At 31.6% G+C, this 22,524-nt stretch overlaps 3 protein-coding genes across 3 annotated transcripts; 2 read left to right on the top strand and 1 right to left on the bottom strand.

The window, feature by feature from the left end:
- Nucleotides 1-5,299: 5,299 nt before the first annotated feature.
- Nucleotides 5,300-7,061, top strand: LOC132301521 (protein SHORT-ROOT-like). Its single transcript, XM_059798769.1, has one exon. It carries the CDS (start codon nt 5,368-5,370, stop codon nt 6,694-6,696), a length of 1,329 nt encoding a protein of 442 aa, XP_059654752.1. The 5' UTR covers nt 5,300-5,367; the 3' UTR covers nt 6,697-7,061.
- Nucleotides 7,062-12,957: 5,896 nt separating this feature from the next.
- Nucleotides 12,958-15,169, top strand: LOC132301514 (large ribosomal subunit protein eL38z/eL38y). The gene is made up of 3 exons (XM_059798764.1): nt 12,958-13,099; nt 14,206-14,389; nt 14,958-15,169. Exons 1-3 carry the CDS (start codon nt 13,097-13,099, stop codon nt 14,978-14,980), a joined length of 210 nt encoding a protein of 69 aa, XP_059654747.1. The 5' UTR covers nt 12,958-13,096; the 3' UTR covers nt 14,981-15,169.
- A 5,480-nt stretch (nt 15,170-20,649) lies between these two features.
- LOC132275032 (transcription termination factor MTERF6, chloroplastic/mitochondrial-like) lies at nt 20,650-21,297 on the bottom strand. Its single transcript, XM_059776412.1, has one exon. The coding sequence runs from the start codon at nt 21,295-21,297 to the stop codon at nt 20,650-20,652; it is 648 nt and encodes a 215-aa protein (XP_059632395.1).
- Nucleotides 21,298-22,524: the final 1,227 nt, after the last annotated feature.

The raw sequence follows: 22,524 nt of genomic DNA, 5'->3' as shown, positions 1-22,524 counted from the left end.
CATTTAGTATCTGTTATTGTCTTGATCCGAATCTATAATTAATCTCTTCAAAATATTCTTGAAGGCATATAGCAAACATAAGCTAAAGACATTCTCTGTTTTCTCACTTCAATTATTCCTAGTTTCTAGTTCATTAAGAAGTACATTTCCTTTTTATTTTTATTTTTATAATATAGCTTTGCTCTTATAAATAATATTTGTAGTTTGATATAAATGTTTCTCATTATTCACTGATGAAAAGATTATGGTACATAGGCTAAAGTAGTTGTGTGAAAGATTGGTTAAGCACTGGCATGTCATTTAAAAGGAAGGATGTAATTAGGTGTTCAATATTTACATATGACAATATATTTGTGTGTGTGTGTGTGTGTGTGTTTTGAAAATTTTATATGCTAGTGGAGGCACAGGCACCTTAAACAGTAGTTGTACCTTTGTTTCTACTTTCTGTGGAACTTTAGGTGGAACATGTCATGTGGCTTTTAGATTGGCAAAAGCAAACTCTTTTCCTATTTTAGTCATATCAAACTTTTCTAATGTTTCTATAAATTTTTTGAAACTTGTTATACTGCTTAATAATTATATACAAGTAAGTTGATGATTCGTGTGTTCTTGGACTTGCATGAAGTGGAACCAACCTGACCCTACTTGACTCATTCCTTGTCATGTCCCTAAGATCTATATAGATTCCTTTTTCTGCTTCTATTTGATGTTGCTAAAAGAATGCAAATCACGATTCTTTTTTAACTTCCATTACACTCTCATGAGTATGATGATAAACTTAATTACTATTTAGTCTCAGGAGGCTCATTCATTTATAGTTGAAAACATTTTCCTTGTTATCAGGTATATTATAGATTTTGAAGCTCCGTTAAAATCAGATAAGTTTCACAAAGTGGCTGTTCTTTGGACTGAAACACGTGTAGCTTGAACTTTTTACGCTGTACTAGGCTATTGCTTCTATATATATTGTTCAAATATGGTTTAGCATATGAATATTTATATTATTGTGGTTATAGATATTATTCAAATATGGTTTATTTACTATATTAATATGTGAAACAGCGGAATGACGTAGGAATTTACTTGAAATAATCCCGTTAGGATATGTTCACAAGCTACAAAGTGTCTTTATCTCAGCATTGTCACAAATGTGTACACAGTTTGATTAATGTTTATTGGCAGCTGGTCTGTTTTAATTAATACTAATGAAAGTTGTTAGATTAAACATAGACAGTGTGATGTGTGTGTGTGGGTGTGAAAAACACATGCAGACAAGGTAGGCTGCAATAATATGTACCAGATAGAATCACCATTTATAGAGACTTTTCTTTAAACAAAGTAATTATTTAAGGAAATTGAGGCAAAGACAGTTATCAAATGATTGGATGGCGGAATAAACTAATTCTGATACCCTGTATTTGGTGAATCCACCTTCCAAATCTTTCCTTTTCATGGATGCTAAATGGACATTTATAAACTTTTATATGCATCTATAATTAGTTTAATTTATCTTACGTTATTAGAGGGGCTGTTTGGCTCCCACTGAAATTACTTGAATTAAGTTCATGCATCAGAAAGTCCTGAAACCTTGTGTAGATTGACCTCTTTTTCTTTTCTTTTTTTCCTGTAAAATGCATTCCATTAACTTGTTTTGTACCTGTTGTTCGGTTGATTAGAAAATAATGACGAAGAATATTTCTTTAGTTGAGGTAAAAGTGCCATGTATAATGACGATTTCTCAATATTCTTTTGCAGTTTTGCTACAGATGTGTTAAAGGATTGGATTAGCGAACAACAACAAAAGCTGTTATGGTGATATGGTTATAATACAATTTTAAATTATAAGCTGAGCTGTAGAAGCCATCGGAAGTTCTCTGTTGGTATGATTTTGTTGATGTGTGATATTTTGAGTATCTACAGTATTAAGATGATTCTGAAGATATGTTACCCAAGTGTGTTTTTTAATTTTGGAATTGATGTTTCACCCTCTAATAATTTAAGCTTTAAACCCAGCATCACTTTGATAAGCCTAGCAACAGCAACAGCAATAAAAATAGAGTTCTTGGCTCTCGACAGACTCTGTGGTGAGGATTATATAGAGAAAGTGAACTACTTTGTTGAGTGGTGTAAAATTAAAGGTAAATTAAATTGACTTTTTCTAAGATTTGGGTAAATTACGGAGGACACTTGAGTTCTCCTAGACCTGTTTCTTGATTGACGGAAAGTGATTTTGAGTATGGAAGGTCAATAGTGACCTTATATTATTTTATCATTTTATTACACTACATATGTTTATTATTGTCTTAGTATATTAGGGAAATTTAAAATTATCATTTTGTAAAATTTGATCAATAGGTCTTTTAGAAAGAACACAGGTGTTCGATGCCTGGGCATGGCCCTGTTGAAGGAGTCGATCCCAATCCGTCCCTCAATCGGCACGTGGTGAGCCTCCTATCATGTGAGGAGTTCAAACAGTCCATGATAGTTGACAGATTCAGTCTATCCGAATGAAAATTCGAGGAATATCATTGAATGTATATGTCAAATCTCAATAAATTTCAAAGTAATAAATTTTGCACGGTCACCATGTGTGAAGTTAATGTACAAGAGTGTTTATCTAGGCTATTTTTTTGTTTATTTTTTTTCTTGGTAAGTGCCTTTTTTCTGTTTATCTTCTTTGACATGATATTTATGTGAATATGTTATTGTAAAATGCATTCACTTTACTTGTTTTCTTCCTACTGTTGGGTTGATGAGAAAATAATGCCAATAAAATTTGTGTGGTTTCCATAATCGTTGAGCTTAATAAGGAAAAGGAACTCGCCCACGTCTCGGGATGACTTTTGTGGGCTAAGCTCCTTCGAACCAATTTTCATTATATATATATATATATATATATATATATATATATATAAAGGACTTTTACTAAATTACTAATCTATATTTTGCATTTAATAAAAAGTGCGAGTATGTCCTAAAATATGCATAAAGGCAGCAAGGATGACAGGCGTGGGCCATTTCTTTGAAGGGGCTTGCGAAATAATTATTATCCAAACTGAAATTATTTATTTAATATGCTCATAATATCATTAGATCACATGTCATTTATAGCATTAAAATGTAAATAATTTTTTTATTTTTTTTTATTTTTATTTTCTTAGGTGTGTGTCTAACATATACCTATTTTAAGTCATATAGTTCAATAATAGGGTAAAGTGCAAAAAAAATCTGTATAAAATTATATTTGAATTTGCAAATAACTCTTACGAACTACATTTTATGCATAACATCACATTTTGTTGCAAAATGCCTAGATTATATTTCATTAAATGATCATAAAGTTATTCCTGTTGAATTACACTTAAATTATTTTTCTTATTGAAATAAATTTTGAAAAAAAAATTCATACTAATTTGATGACATATTCTCCATTAAATTTGCATATAATTTTTAAATTTTTTTTAATTAATTTCTTAATTTTTTATGAATATATATATTACATAAAAAGGTATTTTTTATTTAAATAATTTATTAATTTTTCATCAATATATTGTATGAAAAAAGAAGGTATTTTTCTTCTATAAAAAAGTTTAAACCAGTTATAATAAATTTTATTATTTAATAATAAGTTAATCAATTTAGAAATGGTAGTTACAAATCTAATTTTTTTTTTTTTTTTTTAATGATAAATTGATACTAATAATAAAATTAAGGTAAATAGTATAATTAACATTGACCAGAAAAATAATAATAATAATTTAATAAGAAATGACAAATTTAATGAGAAGTGGTAAAATAGTTTTTTTAATGAGTTTGTTCTTAATTACAACAAATCAGTAATTTAACTCGTTCAGAGGATTATTTGTAAAATAACAATAGTTTAAGGGAGTTATTTTTCATTTTATCCCTAATATCAAGATGCATAACAACAAAGAGGAGTTTAAAAAAAAAAAAACCTGCACACCCTGGCATCTCATTTAAGGACATGAACTCCCTATCTTTTACTTTAGAATACGAAAAAGTAGCATTGATCTGTTGATAGTATTATTTTATGTTTAAATATTTGTAGCACTTATAAGATGAGGATGGTCTAATGGATTGGATTGACGACAAAGTATCAAAAGCTAAGTACAAAAATAAAAGACACATTTTCTTTTTGAGTAATTTTTATGTATGAAAAGGATTAGTGCATAGCAACAAAACCAATAATGGTGATGATTCAGAAACTACTTTAATTTATAAAACTGAGGGTTACACCCACTGGAAGTTCACCCTAGAAAATTAAATAACGTATGATTTTGTTGATATGATATATTATATATATTTGAGTTTCTACAGTACTTAAGTAGCGACTGTAGCAATAACTCTAGAAAAGAGTAAAAGTTACTATAACTAATATAAAGTTAATATAATTAAACATAATAGAATTATGTTGATATAATACAAAAATGTTGATATATCAGAAAAATGAGTAAGCTGCCATTTAGTAACCAAAAACTCTTTCGTAATAAATAAAAATTATGAAGACAAAGGCTTAATCATTTTTGGATTTATATTTTTGTTCTCTTTTGGTTCGCAAAAAGTTTGTTGCATTAAGATAGACCATGCAACTGTTGTACATTTCTGAAATGGATTATATTGAACAAGTGAGCTGGAATAATCAAATGAATCATTGGGAAATATATATATATATATATATATATATATATACATATATTCAAGTTTTCAGCCTTTTATCTACAATTTAGTAATTCATTTTTTTTTTTTCTCTCTTATGCTGATCAACCATAATATATATATCTATATATATATATATATATATATATATATATATATATGTATATTTTAAAGAAAAAAAAAAAAAAAAAAAAAAAAAAAAAAAACTCTCTTTGATTGCGCTATACTGTGTTAATATAAATGAATTGCCTTTCTAATCTGACCTCTGATCTGGTTTTTATGGCATTGATTCTTACAATATTTTTGGCCGTTTATATGAATTATGTTTGTTTATCACGCAGGAGTCTTGTTTATCGGGTTGGCCTTTAATTTTGTTAGAATATATACATATTTTGCTATAATATATATATATGTTACTTTCATAGTTCATGTGATAATAACTTACCAGTCTAACTTTGATTCATGAGTTGGTTATGCAGTCTGGATCACAAAGTATGATAATATTCCATTACATATATATATATATAAGCAATACAATATAGAATAGCATGACAATGACCCCCAAATATAACAGTACTAAGGCATCCAAATCATAGGTTTGTACTTGGCCACTTCTCATCCTACTTAAGACCATATGGGGTTGAGCTTGCAAAGGAGCCTCAAAGCGATCAAGCTAGACCTACATAAAACATGGACGCAACTCTCTTTGCTCCACCATTAATCATCACACACTTCACACACACCAACCATCACAGCAATGTTCTTCATCAGCTAGACATGAAAAGCAGCACCAACCACCAGCCTCAGACTAGCTATACGTCCACCAGCCGATCATCAGACTCCAGCGAGCCTTGTGGCTCAGATGGGAAGTGGGCAGCGAGTCTTCTCAGGGATTGTGCAAGAGCAATCTCCGCGAAGGACTCTACCGAGATCAATCACCTTCTGTGGAGGCTGAACGAGCTCTCGTCCCCTTATGGCGATTGTGATCAGAAGTTAGCATCTTATTTCTCGCAAGCTCTCTTTTGTAGGGCTACAGAATCCGGCCTACGGTGTTACAAAACCCTAAATTCAGTTGCTGAGAAGAGCCACTCCTTCGATTCTGCTAGGAAGTTGATACTGAAGTTCCAAGAGTTGAGCCCTTGGACAACTTTTGGTCATGTGGCATCTAATGGGGCTATTTTGGAAGCCCTAGAAGGAGAAACCAAACTCCACATAATTGATATGAGCAACACCCTTTGTACTCAATGGCCTACTTTGCTAGAGGCCTTGGCTACAAGAAATGACGAGACACCGCATTTGAAGCTCACGGTTGTGGTGACTGTGGCCATTGTAAGATCAGTAATGAAGGACATAGCGAAAAGGATGGAGAAGTTCGCGAGACTAATGGGAGTTCCCTTTGAGTTTAACGTGATAAGCGAACTGAATCACTTGGGAGAGCTCACAAAAGAGTGTTTACGGATTGAAGAAGGCGAAGCCATCGCAGTGAATTGTGTTGGGGCCTTGAGAAATGTTGAAGTGAAGCAAAGGGAGTCCGTGATTCAGATGATCAGATCGTTTGGGCCTCGGGTTGTGACAGTTGTTGAAGAAGAAGCTGATTTTGGCACCTCTAGTGATGATGATTTCATGCAGTGCTTCGAAGAGTGCCTTAGATTCTACACATTGTACTTTGAGATGCTGGAGGAGAGCTTTGGCGCCACTAGTAATGAGAGATTGATGTTGGAGAAGGAGTGTTCAAGGAGCATAGTTAGGGTTTTAGCTTGTGATGATGATCATGATGAAATAGACAGTTTGGGAGACTGTACTGAGAGGAGAGAGAGAGGAAGCCAATGGTGTAGGAGGCTCAAGGAGGTTTTTTCACCAGTTGGATTCAGCGACGATGTTGTTGATGATGTCAAGGCGCTGCTAAAGAGATACCGAGCCGGTTGGTCTCATTTGCTGCCACAAGGAGATCAAGGCTCAGGAATCTACTTGACATGGAAAGAGGAACCAGTAGTATGGGCTTCAGCATGGAAACCCTAGATAGAATGGTCAGGACAACATTGCTACAATCAAGTCAAGCTCTTAGCATGGAGTTTTTATTATATTTGGAGATATATGGAAGCCATATATGAACATAGAAAGATTTCCTTTTTATTTTCTTTCTTTTCTGTTTTTCTTATTAATCATCTTCTCCATTAATACCTTCTTGTTGTTTCTTTGGTCCAACTTTAATTTCTTATGCTTTGCGGTTGGGAGTTTGTGTGTTGCTTTCTTTTGCTTTTTCTAACTTTGTTCTTGTTTGAAAGTGTTTGCAATTGTGCCTCTTTTATAAATTCCATCTCAACCCTTTTCCCATTTGGATTGTTTGCTTTAAGTCCTTTTCCTTCTCATATATCCATCACTTGGTTATCCAGATCAATTATTGCATGTATGCATTAAAGTGAAGTATAGATGATAATCATGTTCTTCCCTATAGTAACATCCTTTTCTTTCATCCCATATATATATATATAGTAAGTAGGTGTAAGTAGCTAGCTAGATATATTAATTAAGTACTCAAAACATGATTGGTGTTTTAGGTTAATGGGATCTGTAAATTGCTTCTATCTTTGTTTATGAATCATCTTCTTCACATTCATATATAGTAATATGTCTAATTACTTATTCATATATATATAGTTAGTTATATATTTATAGTTTGATGGGATCTGTAACTTATTGTCTGATAATGCATGTGTTCCTTCTCATATATCCATCACTTGTACGTTTATCCAGATCAATTATTGCATGTATGCATTAAAGTGAAGTATAGATGATAATCATGTTCTTCCTGGCCTATAGTAACATCCTTTTCTTTCAACCCATATATATATATATATATAGTAAGTAGGTGTAAGTGGCTAGCTAGCTAGATATATCAATTAAGTACTCAATCATAAATGATTGGTGTTTTAGGTTAATGGGATCGATCTGTAAATTGCTTCTATCTTTGTTTATGAATCATCTTCTTAAAACATTCATATATAGTAATATGTCTAATTACTTATTCATATATATATATATATATATATATATAGTTTGATGGGATCTGTAACTTACTGTCTGATAATGTGTTGCAGGCTAGCTACTAGGTTCTGTATGGTATATATAATTATGTATATATGTAAATGCATATGTATATAAGATACCATGTCATTAATGGTACGTCTATACTACAATTTATTAATGGAATCTTGCGTTCATCTTGCCTAATCACAGCTATTGGTTGAGGAAGTGAGAGATTGTATTAGTATATATGAATGCTATCACAACCTAAAAAATGGTTCAAATGGCTAGGATTTGAGTGAACAGCTTGGAGATAAATACAACATCTAAAGATGAATCTATTGAAAAAAATCTGATAATGAAGCCTTAAAGAAACCAATGATGATCCCCTATATATAAGTTTGTATTCTTTATTGTAAGAAGTTATTCAACCAATATGAGTGAAAGGAAACACTTAAAAGATGAACAAGCCCTACTTTTGATAAAAGAAGGTCGTTAAAATCATGTTTCTTTTTCAGTCATGATATTTCTTATTTTTTTTTGAATGCTTTATAAGCTGAAGATTTTGGCCGAAGACACTGATTGGCCAAATATAAGGGAGCGGGACCCAACTACTCTGCCACTCTCTTGTATTGCGCCAATCAGAGCCTTCGGACAAAATCCCTAACTTTATAAGCTGAGGATCTCGGTCGAAATTGTTGACTTATAATATGGCACAAACTCTTTTTTTTTTTAATAGAATGCATATTTTTTTATGCCTTTTTTGCATCCAATATTCTACTTATTCCAAAAAGCTTAGAGCATCGGCATTTAGTTCTATATTTTAATAGATAGCAAATTCATATGATTCTATATATAAGTATATATACTCGCAGAATATTTTTTGAGAAAATTTAAGTACCTTTCACTTCAAAAAGAGAAGAGATACTTTATATTAAACCACCAACTCTTGAATACATATATGTACGTGTCTGGATATTTCGAAAGATGATTTTTCTCAACCGATTCCCGGGTTCATTGTAGACACAACCACGGGACATAAATCTCTCTTTTATGAATTAGAATAGTAGAACCAGATTGGGGAAGAGGATATTTCTTCCTAGCTTATGATGGTACTCTGGTGAATCATAATTGAGTCGAATGTGGTACTATGGCATATAGGGTTTATCCGTATATACATTAGATTTATAAATATTATTTGGGATCCTCCATGGAGTAGACAACAAGATTCAAAATCCCATCAAACATCAAAAAAAAAAAAAAAAAAAAAAAAAAAAAAAAAAAAAAAAAAAAAAAATTCATTACATGATAAATATAAATACAAACACATTGCATGCATGAGTAGGAGTCATTGCTCACGTAATAGAAAATAATTGAGCTGATAAATGTAAGCAAAAATGTTCGTATTTGATAGCAATCACCTTGCAACCTTATTTATTTGGAACTATATAATATCCTTCACAGGTCTAGTACAACATTCCTTAGGGAAAATCAGCGCCATATAATATTTTTTATTAGGTTTAGTGGTACCCAAGACTAATAAAGTGGGGGCACTTTAGGCCTGACCCTTTTATCACTCGGGCAATACCGCTACACCCTGTAGGTAAGGGTTTAAAGTCTTGGGAGGATATATACGTACACTAAATAAATTGATAAATGAGGATGAGTTGGGTAGTCCAGTTAGTAAAGGCATTCCTTGAATCGTGTGAGTGTCTAGGTTGACTCATTTCCGGCCATATGTCTTCTCCCCTACCTTGTCGGGTGAAAAAGAATAAGAAAATAAAAAAATAAATTGGGAAAGAGAAGAGGGGCCTATGAAAAGAGATTGGTGGCAAGCAGAAGTACACCAACTGAATCCCATGGTTGTCTTCTTGTCTAGTGATATGAATAGCATATATGGACTTTTTAAATGCCATAGGCCAACATTACATAGTGGAAAATAACTTTTCTAGATTTTAGATATGACTAGTGCTAAACTAGTCTTGAATCTATTTCTTCTTATCTATTTTACAAAACTTCATAACAAATAAATATCTCTATCGCTATATATATATATATATACTCACACTCAAGTGTCACAACCATTAATTCACTTCTATGCTTTTACATTGTGAATTTCACGTATCTCCTATCGAATTGGGACATTGGTAGGGCTCAGTGCTTTTTAGTTTTCTGAGTAATTATTAATAAATATATATATTTTTAAAAAAAAAAAAAAAAAAAAGAGTGAGAAAGAAAAAAATGGGAAAAAAATTATTAAAGTGAGAAAGTAAAGATGGTGAACCAACAATGCATGTTCATCAATTATTAAGAAATAGACGTTTCCACCAACTTAAAGATTAAACATATAAAGTTGATAGACTATATGAGGAACCGTTCTCAAGTCACCAGGGCAGAGCCAAGAATCTCTATTTGGGGGGGGGGGGGCCGAAATAGTAATATAAGATTAAGTTTTAAAAATAAAATAAAATAAAATAATTGTAATTATTTTAGTTTGGGTGCATTTTTAATGTAAAATTTTAAGAGCATATCCAGAACTAGAATGAGAAAAATAAAAGGCAATACTTCTTAGGAGGATGAAGTTCATCCCAGTTACTCCTGTCTAAAAATAAATAAAAAATTAAAGATGGGCATTACTCTTTTTTTTTTTTTTCCATTTTTTTTTTTCTTTTAGCTTTCCTTCTAAATCAAGATAGCTGGCCTTATTTCTTGCAAACTTAGAAACACACATCATGGATTGAATCCAAAGTATCCTCTCAACCAATAACCATCTCTCCTTCTTGATTGATATGGAGTTGATCAAAACTTTTATTTTTGGAGCAAAGCAATGAGGTTTTCTTATTAATTTTCATTGAATAATCATCTATCGGTATATCAAGAACATAAAATTTACAATAAAAAAAAAAAAGGAAAAGAAAAAGGATAGCTATACAATAATATTAGGGTTAAAACGGAGATCGCTATATAATAATATTAGGGCTAAAAAAAGGGTTTGTTTTGCTATGGAGAGAGAGAGAGAGAGAGAGAGAGGTAGATGATTGTGATTAAGAAGGGAAGACCAAAAAAAAAGTTATGGAAAGAAGAAGAAGAAAAGGGTTTAATCCGTACGAAATGGGTAATGTCTATTTTTAAATTTTTAAAATTTTTTAGACAAGTGTCCTAATTACATTCGACCAAATCAGCTGGAGTGATAAATGAGCTTATCAATTGTCTAGCATTCTTTCTCCTCCCTCTTCAAATAATAAAAAAAAATTACATATGTAACACTCAGGGACTTTGTAGTGATGGTAAGAATTCGAGATTGGCATACAATTGGCTAGCAAAGACCACCTTGATGGGGTTTTACATATACGTGTAATTCTTTAATGGACTTTGATGGGGTTTACAAGTGATTCTTTAGCAAACTACCTTTAATTAACATAAATAAGTAACTATAAGTGCGAATTAAAGAATTTTAGGAGGCTAACTTTAATTTTCCAATTCAAAATCACCGCCAATAACTATAAATAATTATCATTAATAGGTTTTGGAAAAAAATTGGGGTTGAAAAAATTAGAAAGGATCCTCTCCAATAAAATTTCTCTCCAAGCATTTACGTACGTGTATCAATCCTACGACTACTGAGGCATTAAAAGTTACTGCACTTTCTTAAAATATTTAACTATGTTAAATTATAGGTTTACCCACATTAATTTTTTTTTTTTCTTTTTCTCCTCTCTTTCTTCTCTCCTATATATATATATATATATATATATATATACAGATTATCTACAATTCAACTCTCTTCTTTACTGTTGAATCAATTTTTTATTTTTTATTTTTGTCAATTCCAATAAAAATTGATTATGATCCTTCAACTTGTATTTATATCCTATTTAGGAAATTCAATTATAGTTCTCCAATAATATATATTTAAGAGTTTGAACAGTTTTGTTGATTGCCATCACCAAGCATTAGAATTATTAATTGATTTGAAGGTTTCAAGGTTGAACAGTTTTGTTGATTGAAGGTTTGAAGGTTTCAAGCTTGAACAGTTTTGTTGATTGAAGGTTTGAAGCATTTTTTTCTCCACTTTTCAATGGATTCCTGTGAACCCAATTTGATGATACACACAACTCTCTGGAACGACATAGAAATAAAGAAAGAAAGAGGAGGTTTGAGAGAGAGAGAGTTGTCAATGGCAGATCAAGAAAAGGAGCAAACTGGGTTTGTTCTAGCCGCGCGCGTGTGTATATATATATATATATATATATAGGAGAGAGAACGAAGAGACGAGAAAGGATAAAAAAGTTTTTTTTTTAATATGGGTAAATCTGTAATTTAACATAGTTAGATATTTTAAGAAAGTGCAGTAACTTTTAATATATTTAGTGAGTCAAAAAAGTTGTTGACGTGTCGTCTTAGTAGCCATAGGATTAATACCTGTAGATATTTGGAGATAATTTTTATTAAAGAGGATCCGTTCCCCAAAACATTTGGGTCTTAGTAAGCCTTGTACAAATTTCAGTTAGTCAAATATCCAAATTAGACCATATGACTATGAATGCCAAAATACCTGGCCCATTTAGAACAGTTATGAGGTGATTAAATAGTTTCGGAGTTGGAAATTAGGATTAAAAATCTGCATAATTATAGGACGGAAATGGGAAAAGGGTCATCCCGTCCCGTTTATAGTAATAAATTACAATTTGTGTTTATATTTTATTTTATATTAATAATAGGAGGTATATATTAAACAAATTCTAATTAATACTATTTTAATAACCAAATATCCTTTTGTATTATTCTTATTTTAGAATTTTTATTTATTTTTTATTTTGTTGTTTTTACAATAATATTAAATCTGAATTTCTAATTGAGAAGTTAAATTTTATTTTCAGTATAAGAAAAATATATATATTACAATTATGAAAATAATCTACAAAATTCTTGAAATGGGAAGACATTTCCACTCCAACCTACCCGTGACAATCCGCACATATGACCAAAAAATTTATGTATTTTCTTAAAAAAGAAAAAAGAAAAATCCATCTTAAATTCCTAAAGACAGAATAACGTTTACACTTGGAGAAAAGGGACGGATCGAGGAAGTGACAAGTATCTTAATATAACCCTCACCAAACACACGTATTTTTTAAAATACGAGTGTATTGGGCCTAACGTAGACTTAGTATTTTTTAAAATTTATGAATTGGGCCCAACACTGTGAGCCCATTGTAATAGTTGTTTGACAAGTTGGGCCATGTGCCCTCCTCATGTAAACCTAACATCGAATACACACTTGCTCCCAAACCCTACCTATATATATTCTCAGAGTCAGAGGAGCCACAGACCTATACAGCTAGGGTTTTGGAACGTGCAAGCTTCTGCGGAAATCTCTGTTTCAGAAGCCAAAATGGTTCTCTTTCTCTCTCTCTAGTTACTTTCAGATTTTCCTTTATAACTTAGGAATTGACAAGTTTCTTATCTATTTATCGGATTTAATTTGAGAATCCATGATATTTTAACATTATTTATATATAATTAGTGTTTCTGATAGCTTAACGGAAGATTCAACTTTAGCTTTGTTTAGGGTTTATACATTTGAAGGTTTCGTGCTGATTATGGGAGTTTATTCATATATTATGTTCTCATGTCAAGTTATTTTTGGTGTATTTAACCATGTTAATATGTGTGTATTTATGTATAGTGATGATCTATGAATTTACCAGAGGCACTGGTTTGATGGATAATTTTTTATTTTTTTTTTATTATTTTTTTTTTAAGAAAAACTTCAGGGAAAATGAAAAATTTAGGCTTATACGCTGATGCTATAAATTTAACCCAGTTTTCTCACAGGATATCAAGTATGGATATTGATCTATAATGATTCGACAATTCACCTGAAAACAATGTCTATTAATTCAATTTTATTATATTAATTGTTCAAAATGATTGAAATACCAATATTGCACACTATCTTACCTAAAAGACATTATTTTGTTAAATTCTTGGAGCTGCTGTTAGGCACACTTCATTGTTCTTTTGGGTAATCTTGTTCACATTCTATAATATGAAAATATAAATACAAGCTATACTATAATAGTTTATGTTTTTTATGGTGGTATCTGTTTAATAGATTTAGCTTTGTTCCATTATATACTTAATTTAGTGATTTTACTTGCTCAATGATACTAATAATGTTACTTTATCTCTGTTTTAACTTTGCTCCATTGTATACTAAAATTAGTGAATGCACGTATTAAATAATAACAATTGTTACTTGGTCTCTGTTCTAGCTTGGTCCCATTGGATACTGAAATTAGTGATTTCACTTATTGGATATTAATAATAGTAACAATTATGCTGATATTAGGAAAATTAATGTGGATATTCAAATTCACTTTGGATGTCATTCTACTCTTCTTTTTTCTTTTTCCTTTTCTTGTTGGGGTGGATGGTGGGGATGTTAAGTTTAGGAATGTACTTTGATGCTAACTGTTTCCTTTTGTTTATAATGCTCAGCCCAAGCAAATTCATGAGATCAAGGATTTCCTCCTTACCGCGAGAAGGAAGGATGCACGTTCCGTGAAAATCAAGAGGAGCAAAGATGTTGTGAAGTTCAAGGTCCGTTGCTCCAAGTACCTGTACACACTTTGTGTTTTCGACTCAGAGAAGGCTGACAAGTTGAAGCAATCTCTCCCTCCAGGTTAGTTACTTTTTCTTACTGCTGAAATTTTACTTGATTTATCTCGTTGATGATGTAACTGTTGTAGAAAGTAAAAATGTTTGATGTTATGGATTGTAGTATGGTTGACCTGTGGATTTTATGCGCGCACACACACACAACACATGTTTATGCACAGGATGTATGTTTACTGACCCATTGAACCAAGTATGTATTTTAGGGGGTCATGGATTCAACATGGCATATATACCTGGTTAAAATGGCTAACATCAGCTGGCAGTTTTAATCTTGCACCAAAATACCACTAATTTATTTGGGAGTTCATTAGATTTTGGAAGGGTGGAAGGGGAGGAAATTTGTCATCTAGAAACTTCAGAGGACTAACCGAGATGTCATTAGTCTTTGTCACATATCTTATATTTTTGAAGTTGATGTTGCTTAGTTATGTACTAGAAAAAGATTGAATTGTCACTTCCCCTTGTTGTGTAGCATTAGGTGTCACTGGTGACTGTATCTCGATGTTCTCTTTTGATTGCATTGATAGTGCAGTGAATTGTCTAAAACTATATCTGTTCATTTGCATTTTCAGGTTTGAGCGTGCAAGATCTGTGAAATTAGCTCAATGGTGGGAGCTATATTAATTGAGGCATTTGTTTGAGAGAACTTTCTTTTTGTGTTATGCTGTTCAATAGTGTTTCAAGAAAATTGTAATGATGGGTTTGGAATTTTATATTCTTAACTCTTATGCTGGTGTGTTTCTTTTTTGCCTGCAATGAACTTATAGACAGGTTTTTTCCCAAATTACTGCAGTTTTATTAGATGGTTAAGTTTGCTTTTTTATTTTTATTTGAATCAATCTTAATTTATTCGTGGCTGGAGGAACGGTTGAGCTTATCCGGTTGATTAACTCTTTTTTTTCGGACACAATCGAATCCTCATCTATCACATCTTCAAAACCAGGTCATGGTTTTCCACTAAGGCTCTTCATTAGACCTAAAATCTGATCTCTCTTCCCAAAGTTTGTTAATAAGGTTGTTATCTCATTGTTTCTAGAAATCTTACACCCCTCTGTAAACTCAATGTCCCTGTAGAGATGAAATGGAAATTGTATTATATACGGTTGTACCTGTAATTTTTTAGGGTTGAGTGGTGGTTTTGTTGGGATCCTTGGCCTCATGTCATTGCCCGCAGCCATATATTTTCCAAAGCTAAAAGTATATTTTCCAAAGCTGTTAATGGGCATTTGCCATTAACCGTGATGGTACTATCTAGTGACTCTCCCGGCACTTCTGCCGCCAACATTAATATTTAGTTGGAATCAAATCCTAAAGCTTATGGTCCTGTTTTGTATTAAGCAAATTCGCTCCTCCTTATTTCGAAAGAGGCAGGGTTGGATTTTGATGCACTCACGAAGAAGGCTTAGTCAAATAGAAGAGTCAGACATTGTTAAGTTTTGAGGGTTGACTCAAAATTGTGTGGCGTTGTTAAGTTTTGAGGGTTATGACTGGCGTAAATGACAGGAGATTAAGGTGCATGATACAATATACGTTTATTCTTAACTCTTGGACTCAGGAATTCTTATATAACTTAAGCGACACAATAAAAGCTTTTTCTATTCCATTTGCCCCATGGTTGGGAACTAATGATTGGCTCTGTCCTACTGTAACAACTAGGAATAGAATGAGAGAAGAATTCATTTCAACATTTTATAAGTTGCTTCTTTATATTAGTTTCCTTCAATATCACACTAGCTCCCGTTTTTCTTAACTAAATTAATTACCATCACCATTTTTATCACTATGATACTTTATATATGAAAAAACCACACCAAAAATTGTGTTGTGATTCTTCATACTAAGTGCATGTACAAAATCAATCTTCATACTAAATGCATTAAAATGTAAATCCGTGTTCCTTTTGTCGGTGACTATTTACTGAGTCTTCAGATATTCCTTTTGTCGGTGACTATTTACTGAGTCTTCAGATATTAGGATTCACCATGGTCAGCCATATTAGGCCTTATGACAATAACAAATTAATTATGGTTACTTAACAAATTGACTGCTAATATTTAATTATGTTTTGAAGAATTAAAATTGACAATTCTTGAATTCATTAATGTACCATTTCTTAATTTCTAATGTCAACTACCCTTTATACAACTTTAACTTTTTTGTACCATATTTATTTTCTTTATTATTATTATTATTCCTTTATTTTTGTTTTCTAGAAATTCTCTCATAAAAAATAATTTATTCCATGCAAATAATTTTAATTTTGACAGTCAAAAGATCTAATTTATTCCATAGTGAATTTTTTTTTTATTTTTATATATACAAATATTTATTCAACAAAGTTAACTTCTTTTTTTTTTTCAATAGAGATAATTTTTTTTTTAATCCTCTTCTTTTCATACCTTTTTTTTTTTTTTTTTCTTGGATCTTAACAAAAGAAATAATTTATTTAATAAATATATTTTGAAATTTTATAATTGCAAATAAAGAGCAAACGATGGGTTTAAATTTTGATCTAATTACAAGTATAGGTCAAAATGGCAACAAATCTTGGACAGAATTAAGGACTTTGGATGGGCAAGGCCCCGCCCTCAAAGGTAATATAGTTGGTTGGATTGAAATTAAAGCACGATAATATTAAGAAATACTTGCGGCAGCTCAAAACTTAAGCAAAAATTAAAAAAGTGACATTTCATTATGTAATATATTAATACAAAATAATGTTTAGTAATATTTACTTAACCCTTTTCACTTTTTGAAATGCAAAGTTACTAATTAGATTATTGTATTCAAATATAGTTAAAATTATTTTTCAATATATAATATAGTCAATTAATTTAACCTTTCTTGTGACATAATTGATCATTTGATTTGAAAGAAGGTAAGCTATTTTATTTGATCTTCATTGTGAATTCATATTTGTCTTTTTTCCTACTTTAATTATAAAAGTCTTACTTGACCTATTCACCATCTTCTAGGTCATTCTTTGTGTACTGAGATATTTGTGATCGGATGATCCTATTGTGTTACTACCCGAGTGTGTCAATTAGAGCATTTTCAACCGTTTATATATATATTTTTGTGTTTTTGTGTAAATCATATGTGTCATAATACATTTACACAAATATTTTAGATTATTTATTTTTACCTTCAGTCGATTGTTTTATACATTTTATGTGAAAATATATTTTTCAATAACAACTAACCATATATCATGTCAAGACTAACATTACTCTTATGGATTGACTTAATATATGTTTTATACTTAAAAGTACTATTTCTATTTACATATAAAATTGTCTATATTGTGAATAAATGCTTTACGTTAAGTGAACGTATTCCCGAATCTAAAGTGGTTTGAAAAATTATAAAATCACTTCAAAAAGATTTAAAGTTAAAGTTACTCTACTATAGAAGAAAACAAAAACATAGATCAAATTATGAATATTGATCACTGCAAATTTATGAATTAAATACTCCTTCCAACTAAGAATGATAAAAACCTTGCACTGGAAGTTATAAAAGAGGACTCGGATAATGAATCTAGCAGTGACCGTGTTATGAATCAATTTCCTTTGAATCAACTCTGATATTACTTTTGTCCCAAATTCAATGTCCAAATTTAATTTTTTTAAGAGAATGAGTTTTAGTGTTTTTTTTTTTTATTATAACGGTAGTGCATGAATTACCAAGTTATCTATAGTGGATCAATAGAAATGTGATGGTTTACTTTTTATAAGTCTAATACAAAAAATTTAAATCGGTAATGTTACCTTACTTTGACTTTTTAAATAATTGTGTATCAATAGTACTTTGACTTCTCAGAAGAGGAGTTTGAGCCTATCAATGTGTATCCTAGTCTCTTTTTGCACTTCTGCAGCCTTTAACATGAAGTTTACGGCATATATTTGTTTTGTGGGTGGTACTAAGTTTATCTTTTGTTTTTACAACTTAAGCAAATTCATTCATTTGTTGGCTATGGTCCTTGTGAGTAAACTTTTTAGCTCCTCTTTATTTCATTGAAAGAGGCCAAGCGTTGGATAGACCAATTACATTTTTTTAACCGTGTAAAAAAAATTAACTTTTTTAAATCTTGTATAATAGGGTAATGGTTAACGATGTGTTTATCAATTTTGATGCACTCACGAGGAAGGCTTAGCCAAATAGAAGGGTTTGATTTGAAATCTGCAAGGAAATTAAGGGATATATAAGAGTCATTTGATTCATTTCTAAAATCTCAAAACTACCTTCTATATAGATGAGGGTGGGAAATCAACATAAATACTTCTTTTGATATCCAAATTCTCGATTTTTGGAAGTATGTACATCATGTCTACGTCTTCGTGGATATGAAAAGTAGAGAGGTAAGTTTTGTAACTGTACCACATTAGCCTACTTTTGTAACTGTACCACATTAGCCTACTTTTAATAAGTTCCCACCTTATATTAGTTTCCTCCAATATCACACTAGCATACACTTTTTCATAACTAAATTAGTTACCATCACCATTTTTATCTCTCACAAAGTATGATAGGGCCACGCAAAAATTAAGTATGATACTTTATATATGAAAAAGCCACACAAAAATTGTGTTGTGATTCTTCATCTTCATGCTAAGTGCGTGTACAAAATCAGAAATTAGGATTCACCATGGTCAGCCATATTAGGCCTTATAACAATAACCATGTTACATAACAAATTGCTGCTAATATTTAATTATGTACAGGCAAAGATTATAGAAATCATAATTCTTTGGAGTGATAATCTTTATTTATTTATTTCCTGCTAATAACATACCATTCAAAAAAAAAAAAAGAAGTGTTCGTTATACTCGATCTTCAGCCTACAGAAACACACAACTCATGCTATTAGCCCATCTAAATATTAGTCCCCGCTGACAATTTCTTGATCCGCCTTGATAAGGAAGAATATTTTTCTTAATTTCAACTGAATATTGTAAAAACAAAATGTTGTTTCAAATTATACCATGATTTAATATTGACAAAATAATCCTTTGGTGTTTCTTTATTTTTCATGCAAAGAATAATTTTGTCTAGTGTGAAACTTCATATTTTTGTTGATTTTTTTTTTTCTTTGTGTACTTAATTACACCATATGCCGGGGTATCCAAATCATTTCTAAGAAAAGAAAAAAAGAAAACCTTTTGATATGATGTGTAAGACAAGTCTTAACTGAGTTCGGAGTCACCATTGGAAGGGAGGACTCGTTTCTGAAAATGCATTATTTCTCTCATTCCAAATGTTGTACACGAAACTCGCAAGTGATAAACATGGATAACACTTGAAACACATCTCAAATAAATGCACCTTGGGCTAGATTAGTGATGCATGGCCACTCAGTTATTTATCCTGCTGGCTATTTATAGATTATTGATGCATGCCACTCAGTTACTTATAGTGATGTACGTCAACTATGGCCACTTTGGAATGTGGTTAGAGCATCTTCAATTATATGAATAAAATGCAATACTCTTCATCAAGTAAAATGACTCTTATATATTCAGTTTATATGCTTCAAATTAAAGATTAAGATGATCTCGCAAATTTAGAGTTGCACAAAATTAATAAATCATTCAGCTAAATGCATACATGATTACAATTTTGAATAACATGTAATCCATACTTGAAGCATTGAAGATTTAAAGCAGCACAAAATCTCTGAAGAATTTTCTAATGAAACAAAATAAACACTTGCCAAAAAAGTCTAATTGAGATATTTAAAATCCAACGAAAAATATTGTTCATAAAGACCTAATTCGAAAAGTTGGTGGTGTGATAGCAGGTGGTGGAAATGAAAGCATAAAAGAACAGGGGATGTGTAAGCCACTTCAGTTCAACTAGAAAGTACAAAATTCACAACTGATAAGCTCCACTCTTACCTTCATAATCATGACCATGTTATTTTGCAAGGTCCAATTTTTCTTGATATAGTTTCAACAATTGAGGAGCTTCCACATAAGAGGTCACAAATTTCTTAAGGAACAAACTCTCTGTCCCAATCAACAATGTGGCTACACTAATGGGTTTCTTAAGCAAACCTTTCAACAATAAAACTTGAAGCACCGAACACCTAGGAATTATCCTCTTTCCCAAGCTCATTGATAATAATATAGGATGACGGGCAATTAGGGAAGACTTCCACCCCACTGTGTTGACATAAAAATCCAGCACCGCCGTTCTCTTCTCCTCAAATATGGTCATACACCGCGGATCTCTTGTAAAAGCCAACATTCTTTCTTCCTTAGACTAACCCCACTTCTCGTAAACCTCCATCTTCCTTTTCAATGTTGATTTGCTCATTGACGTCAATGCATAAACTGCCCTAACAAATTGTAATGTTGAAGGGTTTAAACCCATTTTCTTAACATCCTCCACTACCTCATTGAATCTATCAGGCTTTAGCATCATGAGTGACCTAGGCTGATTAGTAAGTAAGTGCACAATACTCAAATCTGGCACGCCATGTTGTCTCAAAATTTCAATGTTGGGGAATGTAATAGCACTATGATCAAACAGTATTATCCCAGGGAATCGTTTAAAGGCCGCCATAAACTTATCATCTGAATGAAATAGATTCTTCAACAAATTGAAAGACAGTATGATTTGGTTCTTCAAGCTACGTCTCAAAATGCTTGGGCAATTGGATACAACCTTCGCGAGATCAGTGCGGGAAATGCCAGTGGAGTAGAAGAAGTCGAATTTGGGCAAAAGGGTTTTATTGGGATCATATAAGAGAAGTTCTGATTCTTTTCTGATGAGATCTGAGATCTGGGTCTTGCTCAATCCATGGTTCTTGAAGAAGTTGAGAACCGAATCTGGTTTTTCTAGGGTTTTGAAATTGACGCGTTTGGAAGCTGAAATGGCAGTTTTTGGACTCAACCCACACGAATTCATCAGGTAATTGACTGTAAATATGTGTTGATTTGTGGAAGTTGAGATGGATTTGAGAGACGAAGACAGTGGATGGGTTTGAAGGGCATACAATTTAGGGATTCTTGAATATAGAAAACAAGAGAAACTAGAACGAACTAGTATTTTACTGTATATATAAATCATTGCAGATGAAATGTGATAGAGGAACTCACCTAATCCTTAATCTTGGGTGCTCTTGAACCAGTAATATCTACTCCTCCTCTAGGGTTGTGATGATGAGTTCACGTTGGCTGAAGCAAAGGTTAAGAAGACAGTACAAGTGCAAATAGCAGCAGTACAAACGACCACGTTTGATGTATCCTTGTTCATTTCATTCCCTTTATTTTTCTCGAAAAGTAATTGTTAATTACGTATGTAGGACAAAATGGCAACAACTTAGACAAACTTACGGATTTGGGAAATACTTAGGCTGCTCATTATAATTTGAGGCAGATGGAGTACTAAATAATATAAAAGAATATTTTGTAATTTTTATTTAAAAATTATTCTTCTTACTTTTTGCAATCCAAATTTACTAATTAGATTTCTCTATTCAAATTTTGTTAAAGTGTCTTTTTCAATCCATTTTTTTTTTTTTTTGGTGAGATAATTGATAGTAAATATGATTTTATATTTAATAGAGAAAGCTATTTATTCCATGCAATCAAAGGAATTCGGTCTTTTATCATACTTTAGTTATAAAAGGGGTGAAGTGCAAAACAAAACCATCTGTAATTTGAAATGTGTGCAAATAATATCTTTAATGTTTAAATCTCACTTTTATAATATGAAAAATGAGTAAATAAGGATTTCTAAGTTCTAACCTCAAAAAGTGACATGTGCGTTGAACTCCCAAACTATTACGCATCCATTCATTCGTTTTCTCAACCGTTCTAATGAGTGGCAAAGATTACGAACTAAAAACTCTCATACTCTTGATTTTTATGTTAAATTATTTACTACCCATTTTTTATTATTTTTTTAATAATTATATAATTGTATTTAAGGAAAAAAATTTAAAAAGAATGAGAAATTCTGGAACTAAACAGGGCGGGTGTGGGAGTAAAAAAAAGTTAAACGGGTCAAGGATGGATGGAAAGGTCCCGCGTTTAAGCGGTTTTGGGCGGGGCCGGAGTAAAATATTTGGAGATGATAGAAGAAAATTTTCTTTGGAGATGATCCATTCCCTATATTTTATGCATACAACCC

Source organism: Cornus florida, unplaced genomic scaffold, assembly GCF_030987335.1.
Source record: "Cornus florida cultivar Cherokee Brave unplaced genomic scaffold, ASM3098733v1 CherokeeBrave_3.0.0_Hap2_Chr01, whole genome shotgun sequence".
NCBI classification, from domain to species: Eukaryota; Viridiplantae; Streptophyta; class Magnoliopsida; order Cornales; family Cornaceae; genus Cornus; species Cornus florida.
The sequence above is the reverse complement of the archived record's forward strand: the minus strand, read 5'-3'. Positions and strand labels throughout refer to the sequence as shown.

Bases quoted from the DNA above. Each gene is read 5' to 3' on its own strand.
- LOC132275032 (XM_059776412.1), bottom strand. From the start codon at position 21,297: ATGAATTCGTGTGGGTTGAGTCCAAAAACTGCCATTTCAGCTTCCAAA.
- LOC132301521 (XM_059798769.1), top strand. From the start codon at position 5,368: ATGGACGCAACTCTCTTTGCTCCACCATTAATCATCACACACTTCACA.
- LOC132301514 (XM_059798764.1), top strand. The intron at 14,390-14,957 runs GTTAGTTACTTT...TTGCATTTTCAG, and splicing joins GAAGCAATCTCTCCCTCCAG to GTTTGAGCGTGCAAGATCTG.